Source organism: Suricata suricatta, chromosome 4 (assembly GCF_006229205.1).
Source record: "Suricata suricatta isolate VVHF042 chromosome 4, meerkat_22Aug2017_6uvM2_HiC, whole genome shotgun sequence".
NCBI lineage: Eukaryota > Metazoa > Chordata > Mammalia > Carnivora > Herpestidae > Suricata > Suricata suricatta.
This window is the reverse complement of record NC_043703.1, coordinates 74,922,596-74,944,780: the sequence shown is the minus strand read 5'-3', so window position 1 is coordinate 74,944,780 and position 22,185 is coordinate 74,922,596. Positions and strand designations below refer to the sequence as shown.

At 41.1% G+C, this 22,185-nt stretch overlaps 1 protein-coding gene across 3 annotated transcripts in view; it reads left to right on the top strand.

Annotated features, from left to right (window-relative positions):
* The window catches only part of SGCG (sarcoglycan gamma), a 105,127-nt gene that overhangs the window by 29,491 nt on the left and 53,451 nt on the right, over window positions 1-22,185 (top strand). For all 3 annotated transcript variants that reach the window (XM_029936183.1, XM_029936185.1, XM_029936184.1), the window contains one exon: window positions 16,510-16,704. In XM_029936183.1, the coding sequence (XP_029792043.1) occupies window positions 16,510-16,704 (195 nt within the window). The remainder of the gene's footprint in view (window positions 1-16,509; window positions 16,705-22,185) is intronic.

Genomic DNA, 22,185 nt, shown 5'->3' with positions numbered 1-22,185 from the left:
CCAAGCGGGTCCCGCACTGTCCGCACAGAGTCCAATGCGGGGCTTGAACCTACAACGTCGTGAGATCATGACCTGATCCAAAAACCCAGAGTTGGATGCTTAACCACTCTGAGCCCCCCAAGTGCCCACAAAATGACATTTTAGATTTGTTTCCCCAGACTATTCCTGACCACCAACTCCACTAGCTCCGTTTCCCCAGGAACGAACAACAGGAGACTGAGATTTGTGTGAAGTTCATTTTGAAGTGTTCTTAGGAAGAACAGCTCTGTGGGAGTGGAGGAAGCAGGGATGGGCAGAGGAAGGAGCTGAACTGTGACTCGGGGAAAACAGAGGACTCCGCGGCTTCACAGGATGGGCTGGTCAGAGAGGAGAGGTGGGGGGTGCTCTCTGGAGCCAGACTGATCCTTCAGAGAAGACATGAACGAAGGCAAGGGCCAGACCCTTGGGCCACCAGAGTGACCTGTCATTAGCTGCCCTTGGAAGGGCATTGCTTTGGGGGGCGCAGGGGGTTAGCCCTTTTTAGCCAAAGACAGTTCCTGGGCAGGGACTCAGGTGTGCACTGTGAGCCGGAAGTAGCCCTGGCGCCAGGAGAATGAGCTCTTCCGTGATGAGGGAGGGTCCCCATGACACACCCAGTGCCTGTCACAGCAATCTTCAGGCTTTCTGCCTTTATGATTATTTGATCTTTGCGTGGATTTTTAGAAAATAATTTATTTTCTTGCATGTGTTATTTCTGTAGGTATGACCCTGTGGTCATTTAATCCAGTAAAACAACCATTTACAGAGAGAGTTTAATGGGGAATTCATCTCTACGTTATTTTCATCCATTTGTTCATCAGCTGTTGGCAGTGTTCTAGGGAGTGAGACTAGCCAAGGACGTAATGGAAAAAAAAATCTTGCCCTTGAGAATACTGGACAAATGATACGGGAAATGGAGGCAGTATTTAGGGGATGTTGGGTAAGATAGGAAACTGGAGGCCAGAGAGAAAAATTTACATTTCAGATTACTTTGCTTGGGTTCAAAAGCAGGGGAATAAGGTAAAGCAGAATGGCCAAACATAGTTCTACCTTAAATAGTGACTCACTTTAACTGACTAATTATCGCTTTGCTCTCAGTATAGACAAATTAGAGGTCATTATTATTTGGTGATTAGTTTGATTAAATCATATTCTGTTATCAAAGCATTTAGTTTTTTAATTTTTTGAAGTTTATTTTGAGAAAGAGAGAAAGAGAGAGAGAGAGCACATGTACACATGAGTGAGGAAAGGGCAGTGGTTGAGAGAGAGAGAGAGAGAGAGAGAGAGAGAGAGAGAAAATCCCAAGCAGGCTCTGTGGTGTCCACATGGAGTCCGATGCAGGGCCCAAAGCCATGAACCGTGAGATCATGACCTGAGCTGAAATCAAAAGTCAGAGGCCCAATGGACTGAGCCACCCAGGTGCCCAGTTATCAAAGCATTTTAAAGGGATGAAAACATAAAATAAATATTTCATCTTTTGATATACTGGGAGGAATTGATGGTGACAATTTTTAACATAATGCGTGTATTTAAAAGATGGAAAATACATAAATATTATGCAAATCATTTATATCCTCTAGTAAATTGGCATTTGTGTTTTTGGTTGATTATATCAATAATATTGTGGAGCTTTTCTGATCTCATATGAGTTGTATCTGTAATGCTAGTTCCAGAACCTTGTCAAGATGTAGCACCATCATATTCTATAAATACATATTCTTTGAAATTCTAGCATGATCTAGCTTCCAAGTCAAAAGACCATGAATGTTGCACTTATTATACAATAATAGCAAGTATAACACTCTGTGCTAAACATTATTTTTAGGAACAGTGCACTTTCCCTTTGGAGCTCTGATGGAAATTTTCAGAGAGATACAGGACTCTAAATATATAAGACTTGTAAATACACTTGAACGTATATCAGAGTGTATGTTATAAGGTTAACTGGGTTAGTCGTGAATGTTAGGTGGCGAATGGTAATAAAATCGCTTTGTTTGGACTTGTGATTGTAATCAGACGCATGATAACCTTTACGAAACTTATAATTCTCATGATATGAAATATATGTAATTCACCAGTGAGTCTTCTATTCTACCTGTTGTGAGAAAGACAACAGCAGGTACAGTAAGGAGTTAAATGGAACTTCAGAACTCTGGGAATCACAACAGTGAGCCTTAGGGGACTTAGAAGAGAACTATGACATTTCTCATGATATTAGGAAAGTATTTATACAGTATAATGCCGATAAACAGCCCAGTGAAGGCTTCATGTGTTAAAAAAAATTCTTGAAAAACTGCATAACTAAACTCTGTTTGGTGGTCCCTTTTTGTTGCTGTAGCATTTAGAAAATGCAATGCAATGAAGTATTCTACATATTTGCAGGTAGTTTCTGAGCAATTTGACACACAAAATCAACAACAAATACTTGGAGAAAAAAATGACAACCATATACAATTTCCTAAAAGACTATATATTAATCAAGAAACAAATCCTCTTGTTCATTGTAGACCATCGAAATCCAAGAATGTATTAAAGACAGGGAAGTAAGCCAAGATCAGCTAACATCATGCCTTTCTCCTCCACTTTCGTGTTCATTGTAAAACTGTGTGTCTCCAGGTAGATCTTGTGTCCCATTTCCCCAGCGCTTTAGTAAGATCCCAGGTTGGAGCAGAATTTGAGAAAAGAATGAAGAAGGAAAAGAAGGTAAGACAGCAAGGGGAACTGCAGGAAGCAGGTGCAGGGATCAGAAAGAAATGTGGCTCTGGGTGCTGTGTCGCCTGGACAGGACTGGGTGTCACAGCCACAGAGCCCGGCCGAAAAGCTCTTCTAACATATTCCACCAAGATTCAGGACTTGTTCTAAGACTAAGAAGTCTCCACTGTGAGGAGAAGCCTGTGGGGCCTTTTGACTTGATCGTTTGAGAGAATCAATCCCATCACAAAGTGTTCATCACAGAGCTAAGTAAGGTGCGTCTTTAGAATTCAGTCTGGTTTTATATGAAAGCAACAGGGAAATACCTAAGATACTATATTGAAAAGCAAAAGTAGAAACAGTGTTTTTCTGATGCAAATCTTCCTCCCAAATCTGACTCCTTTATCTTATCAGGCTAGAACTTTATATGATTGTGACCATTAAAATGTGCTGTTCAGACACAAAGAGTGCTTATGATTAACATTCATGCTAGAAAATGGAGTTGCATGCAGGATCACTGAGATGTGAAATGAGGGAAGTGTTGGCCTATGAATTATGACATACGCATCAATCATATCATTATGCCAATAACAGGGTCTGGAAAATAATAATGTGTAAATGAGTCATTTTCCCCTTTTGTTCGGTGTGTTCCAAATCTTTTTCGAACTATTCATGGAGTTTCTATTGAAGTTGGTAGGTCTCAGTAAGGAATGGGTAGGAGAGATGATATGATACATGGGTAAAGATGGAATGACTTACATTTTCAATCATTATGCTGTTTAGTAAACATGGAAATATGTCCCACAAGTACATTTAATGATTTTGTTTATTTTTGAGAAGGAGGGAGGACACATGCCTGTGAGTGGGTGGGGGAGGGGCAGAGAGAAGGAGACACAGGATCTGAAGCAGGCTCCAGGCTCTGAGCTGTCCGCATAGAGCCTGATGCAGGACTTGAATTTACCGACTTCGAGATCATGACCTGAGCCAAAGTTGGACACTTAGCTGACTGAGTCCGTCCGCAAGTATTTAGATGAGGATATATTTCCCATGGCCTGCCTGCCTGTAACAAGTACATATAGTGGAGCCCCTGCTCTGTCCTAGGTGCCACTCTTGATGCTGGGTATATGACAGTGAACAAAATGTTCTTCCCGCTCTCGTGGAGGTAGGAGTCTAAAGAGGAATAGACAGCAGAAAGTAAACAAATAATGGTAGCAGTCTCCATCCTGGAAGATGCTGTGAGGGAAATAAATTATGACAGGACAAAAGATACATGGAAGGGTGCTCATGGAAGTCTATGGAAGTCACAGCAGAAGTGGCAGCCACATGGCACAAACCAAATTTTCAGGCAGAAGGAACAACGTGTGTGAAACCTACAAGGTAGGAAAAGATGGTTCTGTGTGAGGAATGGAAAGAAGTCAGCACTGAAAAGGGCGGAGTGGGATGGGATAAGACTGGAGAGGCTGGACGCAGCCAGTGGAGTGGAGCTTTGTCCCCAAGGGCAAAGGGGGGCCACTGAGTGACCTTCCACAAGGCAACGTGGGGTGGCCGTAAGGTTTCCCGCAGCTTCGCAGTATAGCATTTTGTAAAGGTTAACTTAGCCCTCACTACAGCCAACCACTACTGTCTCTGTCCATTCGCTGTGTGCGCACAAGGTCGGAGGTTAATGGGAGGTATAAACCATGCGAAGAGGAGCATAGTTGGTACCAAATAATACCTGCTTCTGGTTAAGAAGCAGGATCTGCAAATGTGACAGCCTTCATTATGACACTTTAATGTGTGCACTTCTGATTGATGTGAGTGCTGTTCTGCTCGGATACTGTGTTGGGTCTGAGCTCTGCCGGCTACGGTTTCTGGATGTGAATGTTACCCTTAGTCAAGTAGGGTATAATGACCCCTAAAAGCCTCAGATTTCAGAGTTCATGTCATAAAAACAAGGACAAAATGCTAAGAAAAGTATATTTGAATTGCCCAGCTTTATAAACCAACACTTTAAATTAGCCTCTATCTGAACTACAAAACAAAACACGATGTTTAAAACCACAGTTTCTTGGGGGTGCCTGGGTAAATCAGTCGGTTAAGCATCTAATTTTGGCTCAGGTCATGATCTCATGGTCAGTGAGTTTGAGGCCCGCATCGGGCTCTGTGCTGACAGCTCAGAGCCTGGAGCCTGCTTCGGATTCTGTGTCTCCCTCTCTGTCTGCCCCTCCCCAGCTCATGCTCGCTCGCTCTCTCTCTCTCTCTCTCTCTCTCTCTTGCTTGCTCGCTCTCGCTCTCTATCAAAAATAAATAAACATTAAAAATAACAGTGTTTTTAGCTAACATTTTTATGACAGCAGGTTTGAGGTTTTCCTTTTCCTTGTAGTCACTCGTTTATTTAAACAAAGATTTCTTCCCGTTTAGCTTTCTTGGCCACTTATAGGGCATTTCTTCTCTTGGTTTGGTGTATTTTGTAAAGAACTTCTTTCAAATGGAGAAGTTTGCCATTTTAGTTTAAAAGTCAGTCACGTTGTAAAGAAGAGAGGACATTTTGATGACCTTTTAATCTGGCTGGGCATGCCCTCATGTCTGTGGTTAGGACATTGGGCATGTGTGATTGTAATTTTGGGTGAAACCGATGATTACGATCCATGTACTTTGCTGTATTTAGGTTTACAATGCTGAGCAATTTGTCAGAAAGGTAAAGCAGATCTATCCTTCAAGTTATTTGGTCACCCCAACTGTAGTCATAAAGTTGGGGTGAGTATGGTAAATTGATTATTAAATTTTGTATTATCAAAGGAATATATATATGTAAATACTCAAAAGATTTGTATAAATTCTGTAAGTCTGATAACATTGGGGTATGCATTTAAAATTTTTATTTAAATGTTTAGTTTTGAGAGAGAGAAAGCCAGAGACAGAGCACAAGCAGGGAGGGACAGAGAGAGAGGGAGACACAGAGTCTGAAGCAGGCTCCAGGCTCCCAGCTGTCAGCACAGAGCCCGACACGGGGCTCAAACTCACGAACTGTGAGACCACGACCTGAGCCAAGGTCGGTTGCTTCACCAACTGAGCCACCCAGGTGTTCCTAGAGAATGGAATTTTAAATGAAAAAGTAGAGTATGGGGAAATTATTTTAACAATTTTTAAATTTTATTGTGTTTGTTCTGTGGGTATGCATTTTAATATGTATTTCAATATTCTTTCTTGCTTAACACACAATTGTTAGCATTTCCTAGGATTTTTTTTCACTTTAAGCAGTTAATTCTTAGTGTAAGAATCCAGTGAATTCATTACTCTTTATTATTTATTTAATGTCCAGTTTTTTGCCATCCTAGATAATGCTACAGTAAATATCCTGAAACATAAATCTTCATTTTCATTCCTAATTGTTTCTTTGGACTAAGTTCCTAGAATTGAAATTCCTATTTGTTTGAGGTTCTTGGTACATAGTGCCAAGTATCTTTCTAGAAGGATTATGTTCACCCTCCCACTCACCAACAGAGGAGTACCATGCTGATTTTTCAGACACTTTGCCAACATTGGCTATTGTCGGTTTTTATTTTTTTTAACATTTATTTAATTTTGAGAGACAGACAGAGCATGAACAGGGGAGGGCAGAGGGAGAGACACACACACACAGAATCTGAAGCAGGCTCCAAGATCTGAGCTGTCAGCCCAGAGCCCGACGCGGGGCTCGAACTCACTGATCATGAGATCATGAGTTGAACTGAAGTCAGCTGCTTAACTGACTGAGCCACCCAGGCACCCCGGCCATTGTCAGTTTTTAAATCTCTCTTAGTCTTTGCAGACTGCTCCAGTACTTGTATTTATTTGAATTCCTTGAAGTCACAGTGAAGCTGAACTTTTTTACGGGGTGCGTTATTGGGCATATAGTCTCTTTGATGTGCATGTCAAGCTTTGCTCAAGTGTTGCTGAGTTACTTGTATTTTTAAGGGTATCAACCTTGTCTTTAAGGCAAATATTTCCCCAATTTATTACCAGCTATTGAGTTTTTCTTGTTCTGATGTGCTTTTGGTCACACATCTGTGAGCTTGGGCTCCTCCCCATTACTCTCTGTTTTCCTAGCTGGTAGCTCCTATTCCAAGTGATGTGCATTATAATGCAAGCAGGGAGGCAGGAAATCGGCTAGTTAATGTGGGAAGGAGCTATCTTTTAGAAGTCAGAAAGCAGGTGGACATAGAACTCGCCCTGTGGTTCCCAGTGCTGTCACGACCTCGTCCACTTCAACCGATCAGCGCTCTGTCTTCCTCCTTCCCTCCAAGAGTGGCCCAGATGTCCTCGATGCCTCTTATTTCTCACCTTCCATTTACTTATTTGTCCCCTCTGTGTGGAGGCTTGTTTTAGAATCTTCTATTCTCTTTCATCTCTCTGTGTGTCCTTTGTCATGATCTCATGTTTGATACTGAAGCGCAAAACTCTGCCTTACCTCCAGTAAGTCCTACTTTCTGTGCATTCATTTGTCCGCTGCATACTCATTGATTGCCAATTACATGCACATCACTCCTACGGGCCATGGTTATATAGTCATGCAACTGACTACTCAGATGAGTCGCCTTATCATTTTAATAGATGATATAACATGATAGTACTAGATGTGTAATAAGAACTTACTGGGTGTCTGGGTGGTTCAGATGTTTGGTGTCTGACTCTTGGTTTCAGCTCAGGTCACGATCTCATAGCTCATGGATTTGAGCCCCATGTCAGGCTCCAAGCTGATGGTGTGGAGTCTGGTTGGGATTCTCTCTCTCTCTCCCTCTCCCTCTGCCCTTCCCCTACTTGCTCTCTCACTCTATCAAATAAATAAATTTGAAAAATTATGCCACTTGGATACTAGAGCTGTGTTACATGGTATGAAAGGCGATTTCTGAGAGTATCAAAATAGTTTTCCTACAGTTTTTAGATTGACATGACGGGGGCTATTAGACATGTGGTCAGCCCCCATTTGGCATGCGCTGTGGTCTGCTGGGACCTTACTCAGAGTGGTCAGAATTCCATTCGTGACTTTTGGATGAATCTTCCTTGGAGAAATGAGCACAGCTGAGGAGCTGGTGCCCATTGGACACCCTCCACCCCTTGCCTGGTAGTTTTGCCGGGAAACATCGTCTGAATCGTGTGTGTGTGTCTAAGTAAGCGTGATCTCAAGCTTCAACCCTAGTCCTCTTACCGTATTTCAAAGACTTTGGTTTTTGTTTTATCCATTATTGTGTAATGCAGTTCTAATTGTACCAAAGAATTTGTATGAAACAAATCCGTTGGCCTTTCTTCATACTTTCTTGTGAACTAGTGTGTTATCAGATTTTGCGAATGTTACCTGTATGCTTGAGAAGAATCAGCACGTCGAATTTCGGGAATAGGACTCTGTACATGTCCATTTAAATGCATTTCAATTGTCCAAGTTTCCTGTAGTGACACTCATTTTAGAGGGCTTGGTCTATCTGTAGAAGTAGGCTAAAATCCTCCCTGTGAGAATGGCTTTCTTCATTATTTCCTGGAGTTCTTCCATTTTTACTACATGTATACAGAATAGATGTCTGTTAGATGCATACAAGTCTAGCATTCCTACAGCTTCCTGGTGTATATGTTATATCTATAGTGTTACAGCAATACCCCACCGTAATGTGCCCTGTAATTATGGGAGTTCAGATATAACATAAATGACAGATGGCCACTGCCCTCTCCTCCTGCCCCATCATCAAAGGAGGGCTGGCTGAAGTTTTCCTCTCCCTTTGGGGGAGAAGGATGGGTCGTGATATGGGTCAGGCTGGAAATAAGCAACACCAGGAAAGGGCCCCCCCTTTAAGCAACAATCTCCTAGATTCCTCCTCCTAGAATAGGTTAACTGGGGGATTCTTAGAATCACTGCTTCTTCCCCCTTCCCTTCCTTCTTAGAATTGCTGTGCAGGCCCAAAGGCTTGGGATCATTCCCAGCAGGTCCCTCCCAAGAAATGCTAGCTGGAAGAAAGATGGATTTGAACTCTCTGCCAGGCTCTGGACTCTTAGCCCATAGCCTGTATATAGGCCCTCACTGGGGTGAGTTCATTAATTCTGCAGCAAGACTATGTTTACAAAGTTGAATGCTGTCATGTTTTCTAAGATTTATCTTCTCTACCAATTCTCTTTTCAGCTCTATATGATTTGTTAGATATAGAGAAGACATATATTTTGTATTTCTTATCACGTTAAGCTCTATAACTCATTTTTGAATTTTAAAATATAACTGAATTTCTCGTTTCTAAAAGGTCTGTTGGGTTCTTTTCAAACCCATCTTTTTAAAAAATATTTATTTATTTTTGAGAGACAGAGAGAGACAGAGCATGAGCACGAGAGGGGCAGAGAGAGAGGGAGACCCAGAATGTGAAGCAGGCTCCAGGCTCTGAGCTGTCAGCGCAGAGCCCGACGTGGGGCTCGAACCCACGAATCGTGAGATCATGACCTGAGTCAAAGCTGGACACTTAACCAACTGAGCCACCCAGGTGCCCCCAAACTCATCTTTTTGAAAATCATATCATAGTAGCTTCTTTTTAACGTCCATGTATTTATGACATTTGTGTCTCAAACTCCTGGCAACAGCCTATACAAATTAGGCACATCAGTAAATGATATTTGAAATTAAAAATGTCATTTAACAACATTTATTGAGAAGACACAATGCTCAATTTGCATGTTATGTCCCATGACAAGAATCAAAGATTACAGAAGACAGAATTCCTACCCATGATGTGGTCTTATTTTCTATAATAAAGAGAGAACCATTAATTCAAAGCATATAAAAGCTGATATTTATGCAAAAATGTGTTCTAATGCTTCATATTTGACTCCCTGTGTATTAAAATGATGATAACTGGGGCGCCTGGCTGGCTCAGTAGGTGAAGCAGCTGACTTTGGCTCAGGTCATGATCTTGCAGTCCCTGAGTTCGAGCCCCACATCAAGCTCTGTGCTGACAGCTCAGAGCCTGGAGCCTGCTTCTGGTTCTGTGTCTCCCTCTCTCTGCCCCTCCCCTGCTCATGCTCTACTCTCTCTCCTTCAAAAATAAATAAACATTAAAACAAATTTTAATAAGACCTAAAATGTTGATAACTATAGTTGAGAGAAACGCATAAAACCCATAAAAATTAAGTATACCACCCTTCACATACTTTGAGAGATGGTTAATAGGGAAAGAGGTATAAGTATAAAAAATTTTTTTAATGTTTATTTACTTTTTTGAGAGAGAGAGAGAGAGAGAGAGACAGAGTGACAGTGAGGGAGGGGCAGAGAGAGCAGGAGACACAGAATCTGAAGCAGGCTCCAGCTCTTAGCTGGAATTAATTTTTTTATGATAACGTAAATTATTTAAGAAACCAAAGAGGTCTATGAAGGTAATTTTTATTCAAGATGTAGTAAAACTCAAAATTCCTTATCTTAGAATATACATTTTAAGTTCTAGGATAAAGCATTATTTCATTTATTCTTCTGTAAAGGGCTTATGTATAAATCACGAAGTGCTCCGCATTGTCTCAGTGCACTTCCTTGGCAACATGAATACTACTTTGCTGTTGTCTGACTTCAGAGTGCTGAAGAATCGATATCCTTTCCATTGCTGATTATAATAAATCACTGAAGGAAGCAAGCTAAAGCATGTAGCCTCTGAAAGTCTCTTCTGGCAAAACTTTAATACATGGCATCAAATAAAAATGGAAACCACTATGAGTTATGAGGTCTATAAGCTAATAATTTATTAAATGACAAAATCGACTTTTTAGAAAAAAAATTAAATTGAGTGTTCCACCTTGTCCTTGAAATCCTGTCTGTCTAGAATAAAGTCCTTGTTTCCTGCATAATAATCAACCCTGAGAAAGAGCAACACCAGGTTAACCAAAATACCTCAAGTGGGCAATTATGAAACATGATAGACTAATAAATGCAACTAGGAAAGCAGAAGCCACAGCTTTGGTAACAGCTCAGGTCTGGAGGGGCCAGAGAGCAGGTCACTAGCTTCCCAGAGTCCGCCTGGAGCCCGTATGGTCTGCTCGGGAGATGGGGTCCAGCCTCTTCCGCAGGCAGTCAGTGAAGCAGGTGTGCAAGTGTGGGGTGACTCAGAGACTAAATGGAGCACTTTCCCCAGTTTCCCTTTCCCCGGGAGCCTCTCCACAGATTGTGGCGTGCAGCCTGCTGTCTCTCTTGCAGCAAACAGCTGGTCATCACACTGACCTCATCCTTGGGAGCGGATTTCCACTTACTAAATATAAACAGTTGAGGAAACTCTGAAGTAACTCTCAACTTATTTTTTCGTTGTGCATTTAAATTTAAATTAGCTCCATATTGGGGTGCCTGGGTGGCTCCATCAGCTAAATGGCCGACTTCAAACTAGGTCATGATCTTGCCATTCCCGAGTTCGAGCCCTCCATCCGGCTCTGTGCTGACAGCCCAGGGCCCGGAGCCTGCTTTAGATTCTGTGTCTCCCTCTCTCTCTCTGCCCTTTCCCCATTCACACTCTGTCTGTATCTCTCAAAAATAAACATTTAGAGGTACCTGGGTGGCTTAGTTGGTTGAGTGGCTGGCTGCAGCTCGGGTCATGATCTCATGGTTTGTGGATTCATCCCCAAAACGGGTTCTGTGCTGACAGCTCAGAGCCTGGAGCCTGCTTTGGATTCTGTGTCTCCCTCTCTCTCTCTATGCTTCCCCTTCCTGTCTCTCTCTGAAAATTAAATAAACATTTAAAAACATTTTTAAATAAATATTTTTTAAAATGCTTCTAAAAATTATCTGGGTATCTGTGCATTCAACGCCATACTTCATTTATTGAGCAAATATTTATTGAGTGTATAGTATGTGCCAGGCCCTGGTCTAAGCACCAGGGATACAAAAAATAACAAAACAATTGAAAACCTTACCATCTGGGGGCTTCTATGCTCTAGGGTGAGCACTTACAGTAAAATAAGTCAGTAAGGTATGTAGTATGTCATGCAGAGTTCAGCACTATCGTAGTGATAAAGCACGAAGGAGCAGAGAGAAATATGCAGTGGTGATAGTGGAAGGTTGTTGTTTACACAAGATGATCAGGGAAGGCTTGTTGACAAGCGATCTTTGAGCAGGGAGCTGAGCGATGGAAAGGAGAAGCCCTCCATTATCTAGAAGACCTTCTACCTGGACGCCTACAACGGTCATGCTTGGAAAGTACACAGACAAGTAAGACTAGTGTGACTGAGCAGGGAATGAGGCGGGAGAGTGGCAGAAGGTGAAGTAAGGATGGGCCTGCCAGTCAGGCTGAGGATTTCGGGGTTTACTTCGAGTGGAATAGAAAGCTACAGGAGGATTTCCTGGAGAGGTGGCTGATGGCCCAGTTGATGCTTTCGCAGGACCTCTCCGGCCCCCATGCTGGAAATGGACTTTGGGAGATTTGCAATGGAAGCAGAGAACCAGTAGGCAGTAGCTGCAATTAGCCAGGTGAACAACGATGGTGAGAAGCAGTCAGATTCTGGATCATTGGTAGTACTTTAATTCACTGCTTTGTGGAGGGATTGGATGTGGTCTGGAGAAAGAAAGAGATTAAGAACAACTTAAAGATTTTTGACTCGAGCATCTTTTTTTTTTATTATTTTAAAAGTTTATGTATTTATTTTGAGAGAGCAACAAAGAGCACAAGCAGGGGAGGGGCAGAGAGAGAGGGAGAGAGAGGATCCCAAGGAAGCTCTGGCTGTCAGCATAGAACCCCTCTTAAGGCTCAATCCCACGAACTGGGAGATTGTGACCTGAGTCAAAATCAAGAGCCGGATGCTTAACTGACTGAGCCATCCAGGTGCCCCTTGACTTGAGCACCTTGAAGAATGAAGTTGTCACTTAGTGAGATAGGGTAGTTTTTACAAGGAGCAGATTGGGGAGATGAGGTCAACTTTAGTTGGGACATGTGGAACTTGAGATTCCAGTTGGGTATAGAAATCTTGAGTTCAAGGTGAGTCATAGCTAAGAACTGGGGAGTTCTCAGCTTAAAGATGCATCCACACTCGGGGTAGTGCAGATGAAGAGGAGACATAATCTCAGGACTGAGCCTGGGGCTCAGGGATGATGAGGAAACAGCAAATGAGAATGGGCAGCATTTCCGCTGCCATTACAAGGGGGTTTCTGGAAATGTAGTGGAAGAGTTGGGGATGACTATTTGGCATGTGCCGACCCTGGGTCATGTGAAGCCACTTTGCTTAGCAACATGGAGATCATTGCTTACAAGAGCAAGTTCAATGGGCGGAAGGTATGAAAGCCTGTCTGGAATTGAGTTCTAGAGAGAAGGAAGATATAGAATTAGCAGCAAAATATTAGAAAACCAGTGGATACACTTCACCCACTCAGGGCGTTTTGGTGGGGGAGGCGTGCAGAAATGGAGCTGCGACAGTAGTATTTGTGAAGCTCCTGCTGTTGGCCAGAGCATACGGTGGTAAAGCACCATCACTGTCCTCCCCCAGGCTGGTGGCCTGCCCCTTCTAAGATGGTTTTCCAGTCTTTATATATATCCTTGTTAGTATTCTTTCAGTAATAAAATCCCAGAGACCTTGTATTTACAGATGACTAGTCTTCTTTCCAACGGGTCTTTTCTGAAAATGCTTCAGCAGGGACAGCATGTTTTATGTTTAGCTACTTAGGCTGGCCCCCTTTGCAATTAGCTCCTCATCGACAATCGCTGTTGTAGAAGACTGTTAGACCACAAGTCCTAACTCTTTCCTTAATGGATTCAGTCCATTCATAAATCATAGACTGTTTTATTTAGTAGGTAATTCAGAGAAAACACTCCATTTAGCCCCATTTACTAGCATCATCTCTGATAGGTAGTAGCCCGATTAGTGTCTGTCAGATTCAGTAGTTCTTTATTTCTATTTAAAAAGATTTTTTTTGATGTTTATTTTTGAGAGAGACAGAGAGACAGAGTGTGAGTGGGGAGGGGCAGAGAGCAAGGGAGACACAGAATCTGAAACAGGCTCCAGGCTTGAAGCTGTCAGCACAGATCCTGACGTGGGGCTCGAACCCCGAATGCAAGATCATGACCTGAGCGGAAGTCGGACACTCAACCGACTGAGCCACCCAGGCGCCCCTCTTTTTTTCTATTTTTTCATCCATTCATCCATTCACTTAAGGCTTCTGTTGTGTGCTTGTTATTTGTCTGTCAGTTACACTCTTAGTTAGGGGCACAGCAATGGGACAGCACTTAGGGTTCACATTCTAAGGAGGGCGGAGTCAATAAACAAATGAATAATCAGATAAAACAGATTCCCAGGACTGAATAAGAGGGATTTAAGGGCCACCCTCATAACAGAATTGCTATTGGCTCTCCTGTAAGCCACAGCAAAATTGTCTTAAATGGATATTAAATTTTCCCCATCTTATGTAAGTGTGAACAAAAGCTTCCTATGAGAGGCAGAATAATGACCCCCAAATGTGGCCATGTCCTAGTCCCCGGAACCTAACATGGTAAAAGGGATTGTGCAGTTGTGATTATGTTAAGGCCTTTGAGAGGGAGACCCAGGTGGGCTGGCTGTAACCACCAAGGTCCTTATGAAGGGGAAGCAGGAGGGCCAATGTCAGAGAAGGAGCTGCAGCAACGTAGAGGTTGTGGCCCAAGAGTTGGGCAGCCTCTGGAAGCTGGAAAAAGGAAGAACAGATTTTGCCTAGATCCTCTAGAAGGATTATAAAACCGCCCATACTTTGAGTTTTAGCCCCCAAAGACCCATTTGTAGACTTCTGACCTTCAAAACCATAAGATAATAAAATTGTATTGGGTTAAGCCACTACGTTTGTGATAATTCGTTACACCAGCAATAGGAAACTACATGTAGGAATACAAATTGTAGCAGCTGGAAACTCCATGTGTTTCCATTCTTGGAAACACATTTTTGGAAAGCTGCTATTTTTCGGATCTGTAGCTATACTGTAAAATGGTGTGCTTGCTATGAATTCAGACACTCTGACCACCCTTCCCAATCCAATTGCAGTCTGTTAGCCCATGTTTCCCAGAAATCCTGGAGTCGCCACCATTATTTCAGATAATGACACTTTGAAATCAATGTAAGAAGGTAATGCAATGGCAGGTGACTGAGTACCCAGGGAAGACTTCTTGGAGGAAATGACATGTGAGCAGCCATTGAAAGCTAAGAAGGGGTCAGCAGAGTGTTTCGGGTGGACAGAATGCCCAGGATGGAGGTCCTGAGGTGAGTGAACCTGGTCTATTAAAAAAAGAATAGACGGAGCCTTGTGGGCAGAAGATAAAATGTTGGTAGACGGTGTCGAAGAAGTATGCAGAGGCCCTTCACGTAGGGTCCGGCCGGTGATGGAGGAGTTCAGATACTCTCAGAGTGGGGAAAAGACATTAGCAAGTTTGACCCGACAGAGCCGGCTGACATTTTGCACATTTGGCTTCTGGGTAGAGAATGGTTTCTGGAGGGAAAGAAGGGAAATGGGTCTCACAATGGTACAGATAAGAGAGTTTGTGGTGGCCTCAACTAGTGTGGTAGCAAGAGACATGGACAGGTTCAGGATCTGTGTTAAGGCAGAGCTGATGAGATGTGAGGTGGGAAGGGGAAGGAGAGGAAGCAAGCGTCGTTCCAAGGACTTGGGAGCAACTGCATGGAAGGGGTGGACCCCAAGTCAGGAAGACCGAGGAGCCCAAGCAAGTAAGTCAGGCCAGCATGGAACCGGTAAGCATGGAGGTTTTGAACAGTGTAGGTTGTCAGTCCTGAGTATTTGAAAATCCTGTGTGATGAATAGCATGGTTTATATAATCAGTTAGAACATAGGAAAATACCAGTTTTGAGTTAGAAAGAGATTTAAAGCATTATTTCAGACGATGACTTATTTTAATTAAGGACACGTCTAAATCGTTCGTAAAAAGAAATGTAAGACCGTTGCATTAAAAAAAAATCCCAGAGGAGAATACTTTATGTTCTGATTCATCATTTTACTGCATGTGCAGTCAAGAAAGCCTTTATTATCTCTAATCTTCACTTTATAAATTAAAACCAAAAATTTGAAGGGTGTAAGGTGAAATAATGAATATTCTTTATCTCCTCATAGAGTTGAAATTGTTAGGAAAACTCTAACTTACGTAAAACAGTGGGGACTTGTAAACATTTGTGTGCACACGTACATTCTGATTGTTCTTGGAAGTAGGTTAGTACTGGGAAATCTATTATAGGCAACAAATGACTGGTAAGTATCTTGAAAAGAGCCTTTTTAATTCTGAGTAATTTAGCGACTGTAGAAAGATGTGATTTAATTATTTGACTTAAAAACTAAGTAATTGAATTTTTAAAAGACATATAGGTATCAGCTTGATTTTCCGCCCACTGAGTCTTTTAAAAACTTGATAACTTGATTTTTTGAGGTTAATGCTTCCATTCCAAGTTTAACTCTGCAGAATTTTGAAAGCTGTCCATATATATTGAATTTATTGATTAGCACCTGAAAATATGGACCCTGGATTTCAGATGGATTTGCCATATTGAAAATATTTTCAATGCTTGAGACAGTGACAAGTTTCAAAGTAATAGTCTATTCTTTTTTAAAAACCACTTTAATTTTAGAAATTTACTATTGAGATAAAAAGTGTTATTTTGTTGGACTTTTAGTAAATCAGTATTGACAAACAAGTTTTCTGTTTCTGTCTGTCTCTCCCTCTCTCCCCCTCCTTTCTCTCCTTCCTCTCTCACTCTGTCTCCCCTCTTCCTCTCACTCTCTCTCTCCATACTCCTCCTCACCCTTTCTCTCTCTCCCTCTCTCTCCCCCTCCTCCCTCTCTGGCCTGCCCTCCCTCCCCTCCTCCCCGCTGCGTGGCAGATGGTGCGTGAGCAGTACGCCACAGCCACTGAAGGCACCCACATACAGAGGCCGGAGAACCAGTGTGTCTACAAAATTGGCATTTATGGCTGGAGGAAACGTTGCCTCTACTTATTTGTTCTCCTTTTACTCATCATCCTCCTTGTGAATCTGGCTCTTACAATTTGGATTCTTAAAGTGATGTGGTTTTCCCCAGTAAGTATCTTCCTTCCCCACAAGCGTGTTCGTGTTCTGTCTGTTGTATCACTGGCTCCATATTATTTTGGCAGAAGCCTCCTTGAGTGTCATTAATGTTTGTTTCTGTCTGGGTCAGAATTATCTAGCAGCAAAATATTCAGACTTTTTCTTTTTTTTTAATGTTTGTTTCTGAGAGACAGAGAGAGAGAGAGCGTGCAAGCAGGGGAGGGACAGAGAGAGGGGACAGAGGTCTGAAGTGGACTCTGTGCTGACAGGCTGATAGCAGCGAGCTACATGTGAGGCTTGAACTCACAAACCACGGGATCATGACCTGAGGTGAAGTGGGATTCTCAACAGACTGAACCACCCAGGAGTCCTCGTACTTTACTTTTTCTTAATTTCCCTGTGAACTACAGTGTGTTGGGTTTGTTGTTTTTCTATTGCAGTTTTTTTTATTAGTCATTATGTCTACATGTGAGAAAATTTTAACAATCATGACTTTGAGTCAAAATTGCTTAATGATTATTTAAGTCTTTAATTGTAAAGGTTTATGAATCATGCTTTCCTAACCTCATTAATTCATAAATAATAACTGTCCAGATGCTACGTTTTTGTTTGTTTAAAAATTTTTACTTTAGGGGCACCTGGGTGTCTCAGTGGGTTAAGTGTCCGACTTCGGCTCAGGTCATGATCTCACAGTCCGTGGGTTCGAGCCCCACATCAGGTTCTGTGCTGACCGCTCAGTGCCTGAAGACTGCTTCGGATTCTGTGTCTCCCTCTCTCTCTGCCCCTCCCCTTCTTGCTCTCTGTCTCTCAAAATGAAATAAAGACATAAAATATTTTTTAAAAACCTTTTACTTACGATAAATTCATAAATTAATGCTGCATTGCTTCATGCAGCATTAATACTTAGCAACAGATTTAGTAGATAAAATACCAGTAGTCCTAAGGAATTCATATTCTATTTTAAACATTCTCATGTTTTCTAGATAGTTGGGTCATGTTATATGCTCGGATACTATTTTGTGTACTTTTTGAAAAAATATTCATTTAATATAGAATATTTTAATTTTTGCTAGAGAATCATGGTGACAGAAAATACTGCGGTGAACATCACATGTAAGTTAATCTGTCCCTTACCTGCATCTTGCAGGTGTGAGGTCAGCAGGGGCTCTTTCCAAGGGCAATAGTTGGAGCATTCAGTCTGAAATGCCCTCCACTGATGAGTCTCTTTCACTTTCTGTGCAAGTATTTCTTTCCTGCCATTGTTCTTAGTAGGCACATGATTTATTTCACTGACTTAAATAAACATTTACATTTTCATGTATTCAAAGAAGTAAAATACCAATCCAATCAAAATATGCCTTAAAATGTTATTTAATATATTTAATATAAACATTGTAAATTATTAGTATAAATTATATTTAAATATTATAAATAGATACATAAGCATATTTAAATTAGCCAAACATAAGTAGTAATTTCTTCTTTAAAATTTACAAAAACAGTATTTTTATAGTATCACAATAGTATTTAGTTCCATTGGACGCCTTTATTAAGTAGCATATGTTGTACATCATTTTATCTCTAAATTAAATTTTTTAATGCTTGTTTATTTTTGAGAGAGAGAGAGCGTGGGTATGGGAGAGGCAGAGAGAGAGGGAGACATAGAATCTGAAACAGGCCCAAGGCTCTGAGTTGTCAACACAGAGCCTGACATGGAGCTGGAACTCATGAACAGCAAGACCGTGACCCAAGTTTAAGCCGGACGTTTAACAGACTGAGCCACCCAGGTGCCCCTCTACATTTAAAATTTTACTTTAATATTTGGGGAGAGTGAACTGAGGTTGAAGTCCTCAAATGATAAACTATGGGATCTCTCAGGGATGCCTCCTGACTACAGGGCCCTGCACCCGCCTGCACTGTGCCCCTCAGTTACGCAGAATGTGGAGAGAAAATTTACCAGGAAAAAGACCCTTAGAAGGGCCTGGGAGAGAAAAGAAGCCATCCGATGGCCTTACAAGTGTGAGAATAGCCAGATTTTAATAGTCCCTTGGCTGTAGGGACCGCAAGTTCTACCCATCATCTTGGCACATGCTTGGCACTCCGTAGATACATCCTGAATGAAGATGTGCATTGTATTAGAAATGTATGGGAATTAACCTTATAGACTGTGTGAGTGTAAAGTGACAGTATATCTACCTTGTGCTTTTGTCTCATATTGTACCACTGAAAACAAGCTTTGGGTATTATAAGTGTTGATTACATTAAACCAAATTGTGGAAGCAGCTGAGTTTACTTCAACCTAGGACAGCTGATCACAGAGACCAGCGAATGTTTTCCTGCCATCACTGCCCCCGTTCACAGCCCGCACTCCAGTGAGATATGGTCAGCACACATGGTGTTTTCTTCATAACTAAGAATCCGTTACTAACTTGGGGTTTGTCAGTGCTGCCTTCAACAGAATAAGATGAACAAACACACATTTGTGGATCAAAAGGCAAGATGCACAGACAGATTTTTCTGCAGAAAGTGCCAAGGTTGGATCAGAAGATAAAGGGTAGACTTTAGGTCATTCTTCTCAAAGTGAGATGATATAAATTGATATCATTCTCATCTGTGGGTGAATTTGATCCCTTGCTTTGGAAATACTCCCTGCATTATGAGGCTGTATATTGTAAATTAATTTATCTTTTAAGTTGTTCCTAGTTTGAAAGATTTCTCTATATAGAAGATTTCAGGTCTGTTTTTATTTTGTCCATCTTTAAGCCAATATCCTTCCCTGAATACACACATGCCAAGGAAGTAACATGAGCTTTTGCACCAAAATGATAAAACCAGATAGAGCTCTCAGCATTTGCAGAATGCTATAGAATTTTTAACATGTTTGTAATTCTCTACTTGAATTCAGTATAGTGACCTGTCACCCACACGATCATTAGTCAGGACAGACTGAAAACATCACTTCCCTAATTAGCCAAGTTTGGAGGACTTGCTCTGCGTAGAACCCCCGAGTGTAAAGCAGTGGAAGGTTTATTATCTTGCACATACTATCATTCCAGTCCCCTCGTCTTCTTATCATACATTCATATTTTCTATAGAAAACAGTGAAACCAACTATGATATATTTAAAAATGCCAAGATCAAGTTATGGGGGAAGACAAGCAAAACATTACAAAATGAAAACACAAGGGTGTCAAAGAATATCGAGACATCAACCAGAAGTTCAGGGTTGACAAGAGAACTAATCTGAACTCAGTGACACCAAGGCTTTCATGGCTTCTATGTGCCCAGCCTGTGTTAGGAAGACCCCAGATCATGAATATCTCACCCGTGACTTCCACTCGCAGAACAGAGACTTTGGCATAGTTTCCATGTATGACATCTGTCGAATAGAAAGTAATATTCAGGACATTGTAACAACTGGTGCTAACCATAAAGGTTCTAGAATATTTTGTTTTGGCCATCATAATAACTAAACCAATCAGTCAGGAATGTGGACAATAAATCAGTGCAATAAAGTGGCTAACTTGGTTTTCCCTTTTTATACTTTCCTTCCGTAAAACTAATACACAATATTAATTTTAGTTATAGGGTACATGGTCATCAAATGATATCCATGAGTCTTATCAGGAAGTATGTCAAAACAAGGCATCTTTAATTCTTAAGGACCCAGATAGATCTTTTTAAACCTTTATGGTTATTTATTTGCCTGAATGTAAAATATTTTAGTGCATTCAGTGAATATAATTTTAACAAGATAAGATTAATGAATCCAAGCTAAAAACCACTTTAACCCTGAAAGTTAAATTTCTGTAGGTACTTTTTACTTGAGGGTAAGAAAGATGAAAGTAATCAAAGCAGAATTATAGTAATTGAATATCAGAATAAAGCTTATAGTTCTATATTGGTTCTCAGCCCTCTCAGGAGCTACTCGGGTGAAATCTGAAATTGTCCCCCCATATATGAAGGCAAGGAGAGACCAAAGAAAGAAGCAGGCTGCTCCAGGTTGGTAGGTGACAATTTTTTGTTTTTTGTTTTTTTTTTATTTAATTAATTTTTTAAATTCCAGTATAGTTAACATACAGCATTATATTAGTTTCAGGTGCACCCTACAGAGATTCAATCATTATACACATTACTCAGCGCTCATGCAGTGAGTGAACTTTGAATCCCCTCCATCTATTACACCGTCCTCCCTCCCCTCTTTGTAACCATCTCTTTGTTCTCTATAGCTAAGAGTCGAATTTGTGGTTAGTTTCTTTTTTTCTTTGTTTGTTTGTTTCTTACATTGCACATATGAGTGATATCGTATGGTGTTTGTCTTTCTCTGATTTATTTCACTTAACATTATATCCTCTAAATTCATCCATGTTGTTGCAAAGGACAAGATTTCATTCTTTTTTGCGCTCAGTTTATGTACCACGTCTTCTTTACTCTTTCATCCATCGGGAGATACTGGGCTGCTTCCACGTCTTGACTATTATAAATAATGCTGCAATAAATGGAGAGGTGTGCATATCTTTTCAAATTAGTGTTTCCTTTCTTTGGGCAGATACCCAATACTGGAATTACTAGATTGTATGGTAGTTCTATTTTCAGTTTTTGGAGGAAACTCCACACCATTTTCCACAGTGGCTGCACAAATGTTGCATTTCCCCCAACAGTGCATGAGGGTTCCTTTTCTCCACATCCTTACCAGTGCTGGGTTTCTTACGTTGTCTAGTTGACCCATTCTGACAGGTATGAAACGATGTTGCATTGTGGTTTTTATTTGCATTTCCCTGATGATGAATGATGTCGAGCATCTTTTCATGTGTCTGTTGGACATCTGGATGTCTTCCTTGGAAAAATGTCTGCTCATGTCTTCTGCCCATTTTGTAATTGGATTATATGTTTTTCAGTATTGAGTTGTATAAGTTATTTCTGTACCTTGATATTAACCCCTTATTTTGATAAAATCCCAATCATTTAATTTTGCTTTTGTTTCCCTTACTTCAGGAGTCATGTCTAAAAGAATATTTGCTTTAAAAATGTTTTTAATGTTTATTTTTGAGAGAGAGACAGACAGAGCATGAGCGGCGGGGGGGAGAGAAAGAGAGGGAGACACAGAATTCAGAGCAAGCTCCAGGCTCTGAGCTGTCCACACAGAGCCCAATGCGGGGCTTGAACTCACAAATCATGAGATTGTGACCTGAGTCAAAGTCGGACGCTTAACATATTGAGCCACTCAGGCCCCTGTAGTGATATTTTCTAATGCCTCCATTTGCTAACTATGGCATTTTATAAACTCTTAAAGTCTAAAGAAAATTTATTGGCACTCACTGCATATGAAAGCTTGAATACATTGTTATCTCAATGACTTATTTTCTTCATCTCTAAAATACTTGATTAATACCTGATTATACCTAAGTCCTTCCTGATGTAAAACTTGATGATGTTTCCTCATATGCTTTACTCATGGGTTTTCGATAAGTTATTGTCTCATTTTGAAGGATC